General features: G+C 42.1%; 1 protein-coding gene across 2 annotated transcripts; it reads left to right on the top strand.

The window, feature by feature from the left end:
- The first annotated feature begins 880 nt into the window (after positions 1-880).
- Positions 881-14,668, top strand: urod (uroporphyrinogen decarboxylase). Of its 2 annotated transcripts, XM_083659248.1 has the most exons (11): positions 881-1,027; positions 3,096-3,208; positions 4,001-4,080; positions 5,058-5,120; positions 6,702-6,899; positions 7,284-7,445; positions 10,714-10,848; positions 11,329-11,429; positions 12,809-12,875; positions 13,329-13,489; positions 13,973-14,668. In XM_083659248.1, exons 1-11 carry the CDS (start codon positions 1,005-1,007, stop codon positions 14,046-14,048), a joined length of 1,179 nt encoding a protein of 392 aa, XP_083515374.1. In that variant the 5' UTR covers positions 881-1,004; the 3' UTR covers positions 14,049-14,668. The 2 variants fall into 2 exon arrangements, with proteins under 2 accessions (XP_083515374.1, XP_083515375.1); XM_083659249.1 differs by having other exon boundaries at positions 13,329-14,668.
- The last annotated feature ends 1,586 nt before the right edge of the window (positions 14,669-16,254 follow it).

Genomic DNA, 16,254 nt, shown 5'->3' with positions numbered 1-16,254 from the left:
TGTGGTGGGTGGAGGAAGTGGGATCAAGCCAGGTGATTATATGTTCTGACTCGGCTGCTGCACTGATGGCTGTGAGTGCAGGTAGGTCTAAAGCTCGGCCTGATCTCATTCATGAAATAATATTAGTTTTATATAGGATTGAGAAGGCAGGCTGTGCAGTGGAGTTTTGCTGGGTTCCAGGGCATGCTGGGATTCAGGGAAATGAGATAGCTGATTCCCTTGCAAAGGAGAGCCTGAAAAAGGAAGAAGTAATAAGTATTTCAATGGGAAGAGTTGAGCTCAGAGAGAAGATCAAGAAAGGAGTTGAAGCTGAGTGGCAGGCTGAGTGGGAAAAGGGGACAAAGGGGAGGCATTATTTCTCTCTGCAGCCTCAGGTCAAAATCAACTTGGCTGGATATGGGTCTAGGAGCGATAGGGTCAAGATATGTAGACTGAGGCTTGGTCATTGTGGATTAAATAGTACCTTGTTCATTGTGGGAAAACATCCAGATGGGCGGTGTGAGTGTGGAGAGCCTGAAACTGTGAAGCATGTTTTCCTAGAATGTAGAAGGTATAGGAAAGAAAGGGAAATCTTTTATAAGAGGTTAACAGTAGTAGGAGTTTCTTCTTTCTCTCTCAAATCTTTCTTTGGCCTGAAGAATAAGAACCACCAGCTGATCACAGAGGCAGTGCTGACATTTCTGCATGAATCAGAGTTGTATCAGAGGATATAGTGTTTATTTATTTATTTATTTTTGTTTATTTATTTTTTTCCAATTGTGGGAGTAGTTGAAGTATAGAACTGAGGAGGGCAGTAATACGCCATGTTGCGTTTAAACTGCCGGAAATAGAAAGAAGAAGAAGAAGAAGAAGAAGATGGCCGCGCCCTGGAGCAAAGGGGTGTAGCCTCTATGGGTGTAGCAGCCGGTGGGAGTTCAAATGACAGTTTAGGTGCTGCAGGGTGCAACCGAGTGAACCGACATCTCCCAACAGAGAGACAGCAGCATCTCTGAAGCCCCTCCACCATGAACAAGGACGATTTAATCCTGTAAGTAGGCCCGTTGTTAGCAGTTTACATATTATTACGTTAGCAGTTTGGCTTAGCATTTCGGTTGCTATCTGTCAAAAACAGACGTTATAAAACGACCTTGTAGCATGCTTATGAAACATGATAACGTTAGAGTACAAGCTGTATTTATATGCTCTCTTCATTGACGTTTTAAATATTTGGTGATTTTACTGTCAAATTCCGTGACCCTGTCAACCAAATGCTAACGTTACGCATAGCCCCACGCGTCGTTCTTCCTTGTATGGAGAACCCCCATTAACAAAACTCAGTTGAAGAATATAACGATTTAATGATGCCTTGCTCATTGCCAAGCCAAGTTACATACCTGGTGCAGCATGAGTTGACGCCGGCGTTTTCTGCATCATGTGGGCCGTCTGGTAATTTCGGCACATGTTCCATTTAGTAGTCTGGATTTAGTTTAATTGTTGCATTGCTTGCTACCGACCTGCACAGTGAGGAACAGGTGAACCAACCCTACCTAATCTGTTATTGAAATGAGGTGCCCTTGAGCAAGGCCCTTAACCCCAACTGCTCCAGGGGAGCTGTGGCCAGCAGATCAGACTGGGGTTGTACTGGTCAGCTTTCAGTTGTGAATGTGAACATGGCACTCGTGAAAAAGAGAGCATTGCTGTCAGTGAGACTCCCCCTGTATAAATAAAGGTTAATAATAATGCCAAATTGAAGAGTGCTTACTCTATCTGAATTCTGAACTTTCTCAATTAAATACCAACTATGTCACCTTAAACACATTCTGAAAATTAGCCTACTTACTAATTTCTTTAACCCATTACTTGATTTTTTGGCTTGGAGGAGCATTCGACTGAATGACACACAGCACATTATTGTGTGTCTAATTTGCCTTTACAGTCTATAAACAGTAACACCAGACATGTGGACTTGAGACTTGGTGACTTGGACTCAAGTCTGTTTTCATGACTTGCACATCTTGACTTGACAAAAAATAAATTACTTGAGACTCGACTTGAACTTGGAAGTTAAAGACTCGTGACTTGACTTGAGACACGATGACTCGGATGACTTGTTATGTCAGTTTAGCATAGCTTCATAAAAGAAACTGACAGACATATTTCCAGCTGTTAGAAGGCCAAGCAGTCTCTGTCCAACTAACAATTTTGATTAAAAGTAAAGTCATCATACCATCTTGAACCATTTGCCGTAAGTGAGAACTGGATTTCACAGTCAGCCTGTCTCACTGGTGCATCACAGCAGCCTTCCTTCCATTCAACCGTTGTTCCACTGTTGTCAGACGATAAGAAAGGAGAGGAGGTTATCTCTCATAATCACGTTCGCATTTTCAACTCTTCTGCTGGATGCCCAATATGATTGTGTGGTGGAAAGGGAGGGGTGCGCCTACATTTCAGATAAGAGGAGCCTGCTTACCTACTTACTGTAGCCCTGGACCCAGTGGACTGCTAGACTGCTAGACCCAGTTCTCTCATGGAAGAAGGGCATTTTATTACGCATTTGAACCGCCCAAAAAACCCATGTTATAATTTAGTGTTGTAATTTGGAAGCTTAGTTGTCCAATGTCCTACTGTATTTAGCTGTCATACTGGAATATTAAAATGCTTGGCTGGGAGAAGATACAACTCCACAATAGTGAAGACAAGCCAATTCATTCTATTATGGACTAAACAAAGTGCAGTAAATTGAATTTTGAGTATTGAAAACGAAATGGCCAAAAACATGCGTTGTACTGTCCGTCACATTCCGTCACATTCCTGTGTCTTTGAGTTCACCACAACACTCCATTCAATACTATGCAGTGTTTCTTCTGTATGTTCGTGTAGGTGTTGTGCTTGAAGACGATGCAAATTTTGGATCCAGTTCTGGTTTTTGGGAACGTTGTTGTTCCTAGTACTGATTTTCTTTGGATACTTTACTATTCTTATTGCTGTGTTGTAAAGGAACATTTGGTTGCAGATGTACTTTACTATATTTTAATGACCCCTTTTCTCTATCAGCGTCTGTCTGCTGAATGAATGTAGGGGAAACACTGCTCTACCTTGTGTTGTTTTCCTTCCAGTCCCAAAGACTTCCCCCAGCTGCAGAACGACACATTCCTGCGAGCGGCGCGAGGAGAGGAGACGGAACATGTCCCCGTCTGGTGTATGAGACAGGCTGGACGATACCTGCCAGGTACACTTAGCGTCTGTCTAGTCTTTACTCCAATAGTGCCCCCCCCCCCCCACACACACACCTTACCAGATAGACTTGCTCTATTGGATTCTTTTATTTTTGCTTTCAAGCACAAGTTGTTACGATGAAACAACGACAAGATTCAAGGAAAAAGAAAAACAAGCTTTATCTGAGTCCAGCAGCTTCTTCATTGTGAATATTTCGTCATGTTGGGGTTTGGGAAGCACTGATCGACAATCTTCACCATTTTCTGATAGTTTTGTAGACCACTAATCGATTAATCGAGAAAGTAATTGACAATAGAAATAATCGTTAGTTGCAGCCCTAGACTAACGACTAAATAACTCATCAATTTCCAGCATATTGCCGGTTTAAAGGCTATGTAGTGAGTGAAATTTTAAAATGGTGTATTGTTAAACGCCATTTTATAATGTTGGCCAAAAGACAAAGCCATCTCTTTTTCTCATATTGTGTCCATAATTACACAATCTTTATATTTTATTTTCAAATTGTAAATCTTCTCATATCTTTCATATATTTTCATATTGTAATTTTCTAGCCACATTTATTACATTGTGTTTGTTTTAATAGGTTCTACTTCCACCGTATTCCAGTCCCTGCATATATGCTGTCCTACAATTTATGCATTTTTCATATATTTGTTGTCATATTTTTACCTAATGTGTTCTAGTCTAGGAATTGTTGGCTATTGGTTATGTTTATTCCGATTTGCATTCTAGGTTTCCTGCTCAAATTAGATTTTATGGAACATTAATGTTTCATAATTTACAGAGTTCCGTGAGTCCAGAGCAGGGAAGGACTTCTTTGAGACATGTCAGACACCGGAGGTCTGCTGTGAGCTCACGCTACAGGTACAGCAGTGATTTTTACACACACACACACACACACACACACACACACACACACACACATACATACATACATACATACATACATATATACACGATATGCAATGTCAGACAGTCACTCCATTGTGATGTCATCCGCTCCATTGTGAAATTTGCCTGACAACCCCCCTTTTAGCCAATTGGCATGAACACAATACACACACACACACACACACATGCTTGACAAATTTCTTAGGGCAAAAACTGTGCCTGCTAAACATGGTGAACTGTTTGTGGACTGATCAACCAAGTAAGTAAGCAAGCAAACAGAGTGACTTATAGCTGCTGGCCACAGCTAAGAAAGGGAGCAGCATCGTGTCCCTGTCTGTCACTTCAGTGGTGCAGCAGTACAGCGGTTTCATACTTTTTTCTAAGGGGACACATTTTGAAGAAAATCTTAACACCAAAATTGATTTGACAGATGTGTGCTTACACTAACCTAATAAAAACAATTCTTACACTACTAACCTCCAAGCCCATAGTTTCTAAGCACATGTAAATAACCTCTTTAAAAAGTTGTGTGTACCGTACCTCAATACTTAAAATATTTTAAGCCATTTTGAAATGCTGTTATCAGGTTTATTAATGATAAATAAAAGGATGAGTAAGCTATGAACTCAAAGTCATTGGCACAAGATAACCAACCATCAGTAACCATTTAAAAAAAGACATGTTCAGTTTTAGTATTGACTTATATTTTCTTTTCTTGAGAAGACCAGTCTGATACCACTTCCTATAAAGTTAATATTTATATAGCGCCAAATCACAAAGATTTATCTCACGGCGCTTTACAAATAGAGCAGGTACAGTAGAAGACCATGCTCTTTGCTGGATAAACTCTGTATAGATGGGCTAATCCTCCCTTATATCCTTAAGTCTAGCTTGTACAGTACCATATCTTCCCCATTCTTATGTAGTCGTTTCCCCTCCTCCACCTTCAGCCTATGAGACGTTTCCCCTTTGATGCTGCCATCATCTTCTCTGACATCCTGGTTATCCCTCAGGTAAGGCTAAGGCTAAGCCATTCCCATTTACCCAGTACACATTTCTTTTCTGTCATGCTTAGTGTGTTTGTATGTAAGTGGCTTAGCTTTAAAGGAATACGCCAAGCTCTGTTGGTCATTTAGCCGTTAGTGTTACGCCTAGCTTCGGTCTGTTGGTCATTTGGCCGTTAAGGGATGAGACCACCCAAATCATCCATATGTCCCCGGTAGATCATTGGCTCCAGTGCTCTATGCTAACACTTTAGCAAGGGGGTAGCTCCATTCATGAAAAATGAAGCCAATGTGGAAGTGTCTTCAACCTGCATTCTTTCTAATGGCCGGCAGGGGGTGACTCCATTAACTGCGAAGAAGAATTCTATAGATAGAAGTCTATGGGAAAATGACCCTACTTCTCACTATTACATCATTAAACACTTTCCTAATGAGCGTATGGTCTCAATCGTTAGTTTCAAGTCTTCTTCAATGCAACATGATGTTCATTTTGTAAATTATGGCCCAGTTTAGAGTAAAATAGATGAAACAATGTTTTGGGGCGTGATTGACGCGTGATTTCTAACCCCACATAGGATAAGCAATAACCACGCCCTGTGGCGCCGGGATTGGCCAGGAGCATTGAAGCTTGCGACTAAAGCGCCTGGGTTTTTTCATCTTTTAAAATAAAGATGTTTAAAAAACTATTGCTTGTTACATTTTCAGTGCTGTACCTTTTCTCTGGGTAAGAATTGAGCTTGAAATTAACGATATGATACATTATATTATATGAGGAAATTAACGATATGATACATTATATTATATGAGCTATGAACGTGAACACATGCATGTTTTTGTAGATTGTGTACATTGTGTAGATTACAATTATTATGCTTATTATTATTATTACTATGCTAAGGAAGGTAGGTGACCATAATTCATTTAAATGTCCGCTCTCGAAATCGCTGTCCGTTCTCAAGAGCTATTCAGTTGGTTCATGAAATCGCTGGGCTGCGTGCCCTCCAGTGTTTGTGGTGTGGGAGATTCCAGCTGTCAAAAGAAGAAGACAAAATACTTGCTCCTGGCCAATCCCGGCGCTTGACTGCTGCGTAGGCGGGCACAGGGCGTGGTTATTGCTTATCCTATGTGGGGTTAGAAATCACGCGTGATTGACAGGTCACCTGTCCAGTGATCGTGCGGCTCGCCAATCACAGACCAATAGCAGGCGGCTCTGTGGGAAACCCCTGATCTTGCGCTAGCTGCTTCTGGCTCCAAATAACCAAGATGGCGACGGGCAAAATGCCAAACTCGAGGCTTCAAAACGGGAGTCCACAAACCAATGGGTGACAACACGGTGGCTACGTCCATATTTGTATACAGTCTAGCAGCATACACTACAGCTGAGTGATAGTAGGCGACTAGCCTGGGTAAACCCATCCCCCACGTGACCTGCTCTCAGACCTGTTCTCAGTCACTATGACTAGCTAGTGACTGGGAACTGAGAGAGCAGGTCACGTGGGGGCTGGGTTTACCTAGGCTAGTAGGCGACTATCATTATCTCAAAAGTGAGAACATGAGAATCCATCCTTCCATCCATCTCCCTGCATCCAGGCATTGGGCATGGATGTCCAGATGGTGGCGGGGAAAGGTCCCACGTTCCCGGAGCCTCTGAAGGAGCCCGAGGACCTGCAGCGTCTGCGGGTCAAGGTGGACGTGGCCAAGGAGCTGGGCTACGTCTTCAAGGCCATCACCCTCACCAGACACAAGATAGAGGGCAAGGTGCCCCTCATCGGCTTCACCGGAGCTCCGGTCAGACCACGCACACACACACACACACACACACACACACACACACACACGCGCATGCATGGAAAAATTGTCAAATTGAATGTGATTTTTACTTAATTTAACTAAACTATTATTTCAAATTCCGTTTTCTCCAGATTACACTCAAGTATGCATCCACCCTGACAAGAATAACATTCTGGGGGAAACACCTTGTAATTTTTGGGCACAGAAAAAAATAATAATGTTAAAGATAATTTTGAATACCAGCACAAAATATTGTCTATCATGCAGCTTAAATCTAAAAATATCCTTATCAAGTGTTCAGAGGCCCATATCTGTTGAGCCCTGAATCACATCGATACATTGTCTTTCCCTCTGTGACCTCCTCTGTGCTCTCGTCCACAGTGGACACTGATGTCCTACATGATAGAAGGCGGAGGCTCCACCACTCACTCTAAGGCCAAGCGCTGGCTGTACCAGCACCCCAAGGCCAGCCACATGCTGCTGAAGATGCTGACTGACGTTATCGTGGAGTACCTGCTGGGACAGGTGTCGGCCGGAGCACAGGTCAGGACCCCTCCCATCATCACAGTGACTACGTTTACATGCACACAATATTCCACTATTATTTGGAAAAAGACAATATTCTGAATTTGTTGAGGGTCATGTAAACAGCATATTCCGGTTGCATTCTCCGAATTTGGCCTTTTTCCGAATTTACCATTTTCCGATTAAGACCTGTGGGATATTCCACTACTGTATTATTCGGGTTTTAGGAGCATTATTTGATCATAATATATACAGGGTATTCTGAATATGCATCTCAATCAGGGTTTTTACCACAGTTTGCGACGCATCTTGCCTGTTTGCGGTCAGCTGGTGTGTACTAGAAGAGACAATATAATCATAGAATCTATCGTCTCTGGCATGCGAAAAGAAAAGCCCACATTTCTGATTGGAAGGAGATGAGAAACATACCTACTAAACCCAGAGTGATTTAAAGAGAGAGGGACTCTGGCCTAACGTAGCCTACTTTTAATATGAAAAACTTGGATATAAACAGGTTTTTGGATATGCGCAAATATCGCAACGCCAAACCTTTCAGCAGCAGGTGGTAAGAATAGAGTCAAGGACTGCTCTGTTCTCAACCAAAAAATTCCGCTGTTTCTACCTGCAATGCTCTCTCTCTCCCTCCCTGACGTGTCAGGGATAATGTTACTCTAGATGTACTTCCGGTGTTGTTGCTACGCAACGCTGGGGGTACGGGGCTCGGGTTACGTCCACTGACGCCAAACTCAATACAAAAACTTGTCCATTTTACTGTTGTCTTGCTTGTCACTAAGTGTGCCCGACTACTATAAAACAACTTTAGACCAGTTATGAACTAATGGGGTCTTTTGTAATATTCGGGGCTAAAAACTCAAGCTCAGACCACGTACGTGTCTTGTTTATTTATGAAATTCACATTCACGATCATTGTTTTGAATGGCGGGTTACCCCCAGTTCCGGGTCCCTTCCTGCCTCCTTTGCTCGCATGACGTCATAACATTACGAATGTAAACGGGAATATTAGTGGATTATTCATTTAATCGGAATATTGTCTTTTTCTGAATATGGGCAAAAACCGGAATATTAGTGTAACGTAGTCAGTGTTGGCTCTATTCAGGACCCCTTCCTTCATCACAGTGTTTGCTCCATTCCACTTTGTTCAAACTGTCAGCGTCTTTTTATAGGGACGGCAAAGGCAGGTCACTCCTTTAAACCAAGGACATAGAATCTGTGTCATGGTGCAGTACATTTATATATAGTGAGCAGTACGTTGATTCTATTGTGCTTACCTGTACACAAGCAGTGAGAACGAAGTAAAAGTTAAATTATTAAACCTTAGCTAGGAATATTAACACAACCTTTTTCGTTTAAATTTTCATTGAAACACCCACAATCCTTTTTCATATGAGGGAGCGTGTAATTGTTCCATTTAGCTGTCAGTTTAGAGTTAATTAATTAATTGGCGAGCCTTTACATTTTATTTTCCAAGGTAAATGGGGGCATTGTATTATTACAGTCCATAGGATTACTGTCAGCTGTGTCATTATCAATGTCAGTAGTCAGTGTGATTGTTAGTGCTGAGGTAATGAATGAAATGAGTGACTAGGGGGTGGGGAGGGGGTAGTTGTTGTCAGCTTGATAACTCTACTGTTTGTTTCAAAATGACAGCATTGCCATTGTCAACCTCACACTGTTGTCTTGTTTGCGTACTTTTGCACATGTGGTGTCACAGCCAAGTCCTAGTTGATGTTACTATTGCCAAATGACAAAATCCAACCAATAATAATAAACATAACTTTATAACAGGAGCTAGGTTTATCATGGTCAGTTTTGATACACAACTATAAATACTGCAACTATTGCTCTTACTCTGACGATGAGAATATGATGTTTACATGCATAAGATAATTAAATAGTCCCATGTCTATGCCATGTCACATTACCGCTACTAATAAATATATAGTATGCCTGCAGCCCACTTCAGTATGCTGTAATAATGTATTATAGGGGCTATATAGGCTAATAGAAATAACGTCAGATCCCCACGCAAGCATTTCCTTCCTTTCATTCAAACTTCAGCCATGATTCTCCTGTGCCATGCCCTACTTTTACTTTCCTTACCACAGCGCCGTGGGACTGGGCAGCATCTGTACTTGTTTTACGTAAGGTCGGCCACTGTGGAAAAGCACCGTGTCTGGCATCTTTTTAGGCAGAGTCGAGCATTTTCCCAAGTTTGAGAAACTTTTATCGAAGAGACCGCGTGACGACAGCTGCTTGATTGCGAGCCACCATTGGCGACGAGGAAGAGGCGGGCTTTCATGATGTGTGTAGACGGGAACACAGCGGAAGTAGCGGTCAAAAAGTTGATGGGGGTTATTAACCTGTCAAGAGTATGATGCACCTTGATGGTGTTGTGGGAGTTGTAAGAGTTTCAGAGTATGACGCACCTTGATGGTGTTGTGGGAGTTGTAAGTGTTTCAGAGTTGGACCTAAATACTATTTGCTGATTGTGGCAGCTACTGCAAATAGTCCTTATGGAAACAAACATGCTTTTCGGTATCAGCACAAAATGCGGTTGAGGCAGCAATTTTTTCCACAAAGGAAGCAGAATTTGATGGAGCACACACGAGTCTGTATTCCCAAACAAACTCTGGTCAAAATCATATAAAGTACTTTGCCATTTTTGCCATGGCTTTGCAGATACTCCACATAGAATCGACATTTTCAAGTTAATTTATATCAAGTCGTTAAAATCAACCAGATCGCCTATAGACTCCAGAATCTTGTGTTGTGGATTTGACCATTTTCTGTCAAGTAAGTACTTTGCCTTTGGTGCTGCCGAAAGCATTAAGATGATGCCTGGTGTTTTTCCATGTGGCCCGGTATTCCTTCCCATTTGAAGAATAAGAAGAGTTATCTCTTCTTATTCAGATGGAGCAAGACAGTCTTTGTGTTTTCAGCCCCTTCTCTGTGGAAAAGCCTGTGTAAAGACGTGAAATGTAAAGAACTGATGGCTCGTCATGCGTTTAACACCGTTGTTATGGACGATCAAATCTATTGGACACTGTCAGTGCTTGTATTAAGTCATCTGTTTTAAGCCTGTACCTCAGTTTCTGCCCTCTCTGTTCCTCTCCGTCTTTCTCTTTATTTTTGCTTATAGTTTTGTCTGCATCTGAATTTGCTGCTGCTAGCTTGGCCATGTCTCCCTTTGGAAAAACTCTAACCTGATGAAATGCAGTTTCACTAAATGACAAAACTCCACTTGTTTCTGTGCCTTGCTGTCCAGGCTCTGCAGGTGTTCGAGTCCCACGCCGGCTGCCTGGGCCCGGCCGAGTTTAAAGACTTCTCCCTGCCCTACCTCCGAGACATCGCACGGCGGGTCAAAGACAAGCTCAAGGAGGCGGGACAGGACGTTCCCATGGTGAGAGAGAGAGAGGGAGAGAGAGAGAGAGAGAGAGAGAGAGAGAAAAACACCTGCTTACACAAAACAACACCCATACACACAGTACTATGTGACCAGCTGGCTATGGACATTTTCACATTGTCACATATTTCTGCACAAATACCATCTGTGTGCCTGATCATGTGAACAGCTAATGATGCATGTTCACACTGTCTTCAAAGACACAAGTCAGGCTTTATTTATCTGTTGTATTATTCTGTTTGTTCTTTTGTTATAATTACCTGTGGTATTCGCTTCAGCACTCTTGTTCTATTCTTACCTTCTCTCTGCTGCTGCAACAGCCCCAGGAGGGATCATTAAAGTTTCATTCTACTCTAATCTAGATCACTGTTATAATTCACCAGTAGATGGTGCCATTTTACTAAAGACGGCTGATGCTGATGGGTGGAAAAGTTTTTTTCACAATCTGTACTTGTAACGTGTGTGTGTGTGTTCCAGATTGTGTTTGCGAAGGACGGCCACTACGCTCTAGAAGATCTGTCTGAGTCTCACTATGAGGTGGTCGGGTTGGACTGGACTATTGACCCACGATCAGCAAGGTAACACACACACACACACAACAGGTCAAAGGTGGTCAATGCCAAGATCCACACACACACACACACACACACACACACACACACACACACACACACACACACACACACACACACACACACACACACACACACACACACACACACACAATAATTCAATAATTGTGGTTTTGGTTCTAAAACCCACAACTCATGAAAAACTAGGAGAAAATTAAATAAATAGAATAACCTAAAAATGCAATAACCCCTGCCCCCATTTCAGTAAAGATTTGTTTGCAAGAATTAATGTTTGCTATTGAAAATTTTAGGCAGGCCAATAATAGTGAATATGACATCTACAACTTGGGGGGCAAAAAGAAAACTTTGGTGTTTTGCAAATTAGGCACCGCCCGCAGTATTGTTTCAGTACCAGGGCACTACACTATTTATGACCTTCACATCAGCCTCTCTTGACAAGTCAAAGGTGGTCAAAGCCAAGACGCCCCCCCCCCACACACACACACACACATACACACACACCCACACACACACTTGTCGTCATAGTTTCTACTTTGCGTTTCTGTTAAAAATCCCTGCCTATGTTTTATTCAAAACGATGGATCTCTCACAAAAGCCAGCCGTCCCGTGGCGTCGCAGTGTGCAAGGATTCAAGCATGGAACTCTCTGTGGAATGTGAGCATGAATAGAGAGGGATCAATACATGGATCGCCTCCTTCAAAAGCCTCTTCAAAAGCCTCTTCAAAATCCAGTGTCATGGTCACATGGCAAACAATGGCTCCACGCTGAACGGCAGCTAACTACATCTGAGGGACGGAGTCATACAACTTGTGTTCGGCTGGGTGGTGGTGGTGGAGGTGGGGTGCGAAACACTGTTAAAAGATCACAAAACAGTCTTCATGTGCCAAAATAACTACATAGGAGCCCGTTCTCTATCTACTACTGCTTGATGGCAGGTTAGAGCCAAAACGTTCTTGTTTCTACATTTGGTGGTGGTGGTGGTGGTGGGGGGCTGAAATTCTAGCTGAGCTAAGCAGGATTATGGGAATATGGCATTGCTTTAAGTGTGCTGGAGCCCTGAACACCATGGAGCCCTGAACACCATGGACCCGTGGCTTTAACACCGATTCCACCGCTGTCCCCTTTCCCGAGAAGCAAGTTAACCATTGCTGACCTCTCTCTAGTCCCCACCCAGTCTGTCATTCTGTACCGGCTTTAAGTCCACAAACATTGGTGTTTCCTGGTCTGCTCATCAAATACTTAAGCTGTTGGTTAAAGGAGTGTGTGTGTGTGTGTGTGTGTGTGTGTGTGTGTGTGTGTGTGTGTGTGTGTGTGTGTGTGTGTGTGTGTGTGTGTGTGTGTGTTTTTATGGTGTGTGTTTTCAGGGAGCGTACAGGAGGGAAGGTTAGCCTCCAGGGAAACATGGACCCTTGTGCTCTCTACGCTCCAAAGGTATGCTGCTCCACTACCGCTTTGGTTTGGGCCTCCAAACAATCACAGCTACATTAAGCATACATGGAGGGCAAAGACAATCAAGCAAAACATCAGGAGTGCTTATCTTATAGTTGATCCTATTTTGTTAGTAACCTGTTCAAGCAGTCGACCTGATCCCGTCTCGAGGAGTTTTTCATTCATTTCCTTTGTGTCACTATAGGCTCTATAGCTTCTGTTTGGCACAAGCTGCATGCTGCAATTCATATACTTTCATACTATCTTAGTATACGTTCATCCTGGGACCCAAATGTGTCATGTCTCACCCAGATACCCAGAACCACTATGCGTTCCTTGGATTAACTATGATCTCAAAGGTCGATAGGACGATATATCAAAATTCAATATACATCTATCACCACACAGAAATCACGGGACAGAATAGTAAATCATCAACCCTCCTTTCTCCCTCAGGAGCGTATTTCAGAGATCGTGAAGAAGATGTTGGATGGTTTCGGGATGAAGGGCTACATCGCCAACCTGGGCCACGGCATGTACCCCGACATGGACCCGGAGAGCGTGGCCGCCTTTGTGGAGGCCGTGCACAAACACTCCCGCCAGATGATAAAGCAAAAGTAAATTTTGCATTCTATCAGCCAAAAAACAACATTCAAATGATACACTGAGGAATAAATGTGTACAATAATGCAGTATTGTAATGAAACGATGCTATTCCAAAGTTATTCATAGTGAAATTCATTGCCAAGAAGGTTGCGAGCAACACTTACAGTCAAACATACTATACATGATGCAGCACAGCAAAACATAACAAAACCTAGCATCGGTTTTTATTCGCAATAGGCCTTTTTCACAGCAGCCATTTTGTGTTGAAAAGGCAGGGTAAACGGGTGCAGCAAACAAAACATTAATGAGGGTTTCCAACTTCCATGATTGTACCCCTGTGTTTACCTCGCCTTTGCGGCACATGGCCGCCGTGAAAAAGGGCCCACATTTTGCAGTTGATGAGCACATAAAAAAACAGTAGATTTTCACTAGATTTTATTGCTGCCAGAGAGTCATGAAATATCTAGCATGTCATATTATTTCAATCCAAACAGATCAAAACAACAACAAAGACATTTGGAGATGCAGGGATCTGCAAAAGAGTCAAAACAAACTGCAACACTAACTTGATACTGGTGTAGCACACAAAAAAAGATTACGTATTTACATAAATTCACTGTTTTTTTCATCCGGTGTAGTTTTTAAGGATAAACAAGATGTTTTCTCAGAAAAGATTTTCTGTTAATCTATAAAATGTTAATCTGCAAGATCTATCCAAGAGGGGATTATTTATTTGGAATGGAAAGGAATGACATCGCTCTCATAATGACAACTAATGAATTGCAGCTCCTGATGTCAACAATATATTTTAGAAAATTACCGTTTGGTATTGATTTGACTGTCTAAATTTGAGTTATTTTGGTTAGTCCACCATCCCCATCTTAACCTGAACAAATCCCCCTCTGATTATATATAATATATATAATATAACGAGACGTTTTAACTCTCATTCTAGTCGATAGAAAATCCACTGAAGTACGGTACAAGAAGATGCCTGAAGTGCTGTTTTCATATTTGTTATATACCCCAAATCTGTTGCGCAACAGTAATGTTTCTGGATATAAAACTATCAGTAAGTCATGCAAGTTTGTATATTTTGCTTTTGTTTTTCCCCTATCCAGTCAAATAAAGACTGATTGGATTATTTTGTAGACTTTAACTTGCTTTATATTTCCAATAAAGAGGTCAAATAAAAAGTGGATTTCTCACCATGTTTTTGTGTTTCATATAGTTTGGATTAGACCCCCCCCCCCCCCCCCCCCCCCCGCCCCTCTTAGTATAGGAGCAACACTCTATCAGAAAATCTGTCTTTCGTTTTTGCTCTAGAGATATTCTTTTCTGGTAGCTAAGCCAATGGGCATCGCTGAAAAATCGTAATTCTTTCCGCTGGTCAAATCTTTTTTCTAGCACCTCTCTATGATTGTTCTATTGTCAGGAATATCCTAGTTTAGTGTTTCTCAAAATGTGTTTCATGTAAAGTAAATGATCTATGAATAGAATTAAATTGCTTTGATGGCTCATCATATACTATACATCTGAGTGTGGGAACTGGTTGGGGGCTGAGGCCTGGTCCAGAAAATGGGACAGAAATAAGACCGTGTCTCAGCTGAAGATGTGCAGAGAAGTTTCTCACCTTACAATGGAGACGGCCATGTTGTGTCTCAATCAATAATAAGTTACAGTAACTTTATTTGTATGGCACTTTTCTAGACGAATGTGCTTCCAAATCAAGGCCAACAAAAGACAAAGGGAGAAGGTTACATAAGAAAAGAGGACAGTGGCAAAAAACAAAGAAGCAATAGTTGAAAGAGAAACATGTCTGTAGAAATAGGTCTTAGGAAGAGATTCAACAGACAACTGTCAGAGTCAACATCTGCAGTCTTAAGTTTAGATGTAGGAATGAATCAAAGTTCAGCTCATAACCAATTAAGGGGTTATATGGGACCTGCTATACCTATCCAGTGTCCCAAAACCTCTAAACGCTGTAAATTCACTCTTATTTGCTTTGTCTAGGCGCTGGTCTAGACTGAAATACAAAACAAGTGAGTGAGCGCTCTATCCAGAGAAACCTGGACTCAGATTTAGATTAGGAAAGCAGAGTGACAGCAGTGACATCACCTTAAAGGATTTCTGGGTAATGAAGCTACTTCAAACTTAAAAACAAACAAAAAACATAGTTAACCCCCAGCTGCCACATGGGGCCGCCAAAGTGCGAAGTTGCGACGTGATATCCCTAGGCATTGATCTCAGCTCAGCTTTAAAAGTGATCCGCAAACAAAGAAGCAGGATGCAAAAATAGGCTACTTGCTGGTTGGCCCCCACATTAAGATTGCACAACATGTCCTCATCCCGAAATGACAGAATAAGTCGATTTCAAATGACTCCCACAATCACATATCCAGTATGAGCGAAACGGTGTGTGATACGCCTTGCATGGGGCACGATTGACGATTCATTTGAAAAGCACCACGTCAGTTAATTTGAGTCGGTTATGTTTAAGCAACTGAAACAACTTCAGTTATGTTTAACTCATTCACCGCCAATGACGTCTTTGACGTGTTATCAGAAATAGCCCTCCCTGCCAATGACGTGTTTGACGTGTTTTTGTTTTTATGAGTGCAGCGCATAGTTGAAACACTTACCCAGCCTGTAACATAGTTTCGGGTCCCTAACCTCAAAGTCAAGCCGACAGCACGTTATCAAACACATACCGCAGCTGTTGTTTGAAATTAGGAAGAAGGTGGAAAGGAGGAGAAACGCGCTTCCTTGTTGCAGA

Source organism: Poromitra crassiceps, assembly GCF_964638095.1.
Source record: "Poromitra crassiceps genome assembly, chromosome: 23".
Lineage (NCBI taxonomy): Eukaryota > Metazoa > Chordata > Actinopteri > Beryciformes > Melamphaidae > Poromitra > Poromitra crassiceps.
The sequence above is the reverse complement of the archived record's forward strand: the minus strand, read 5'-3'. Positions and strand labels throughout refer to the sequence as shown.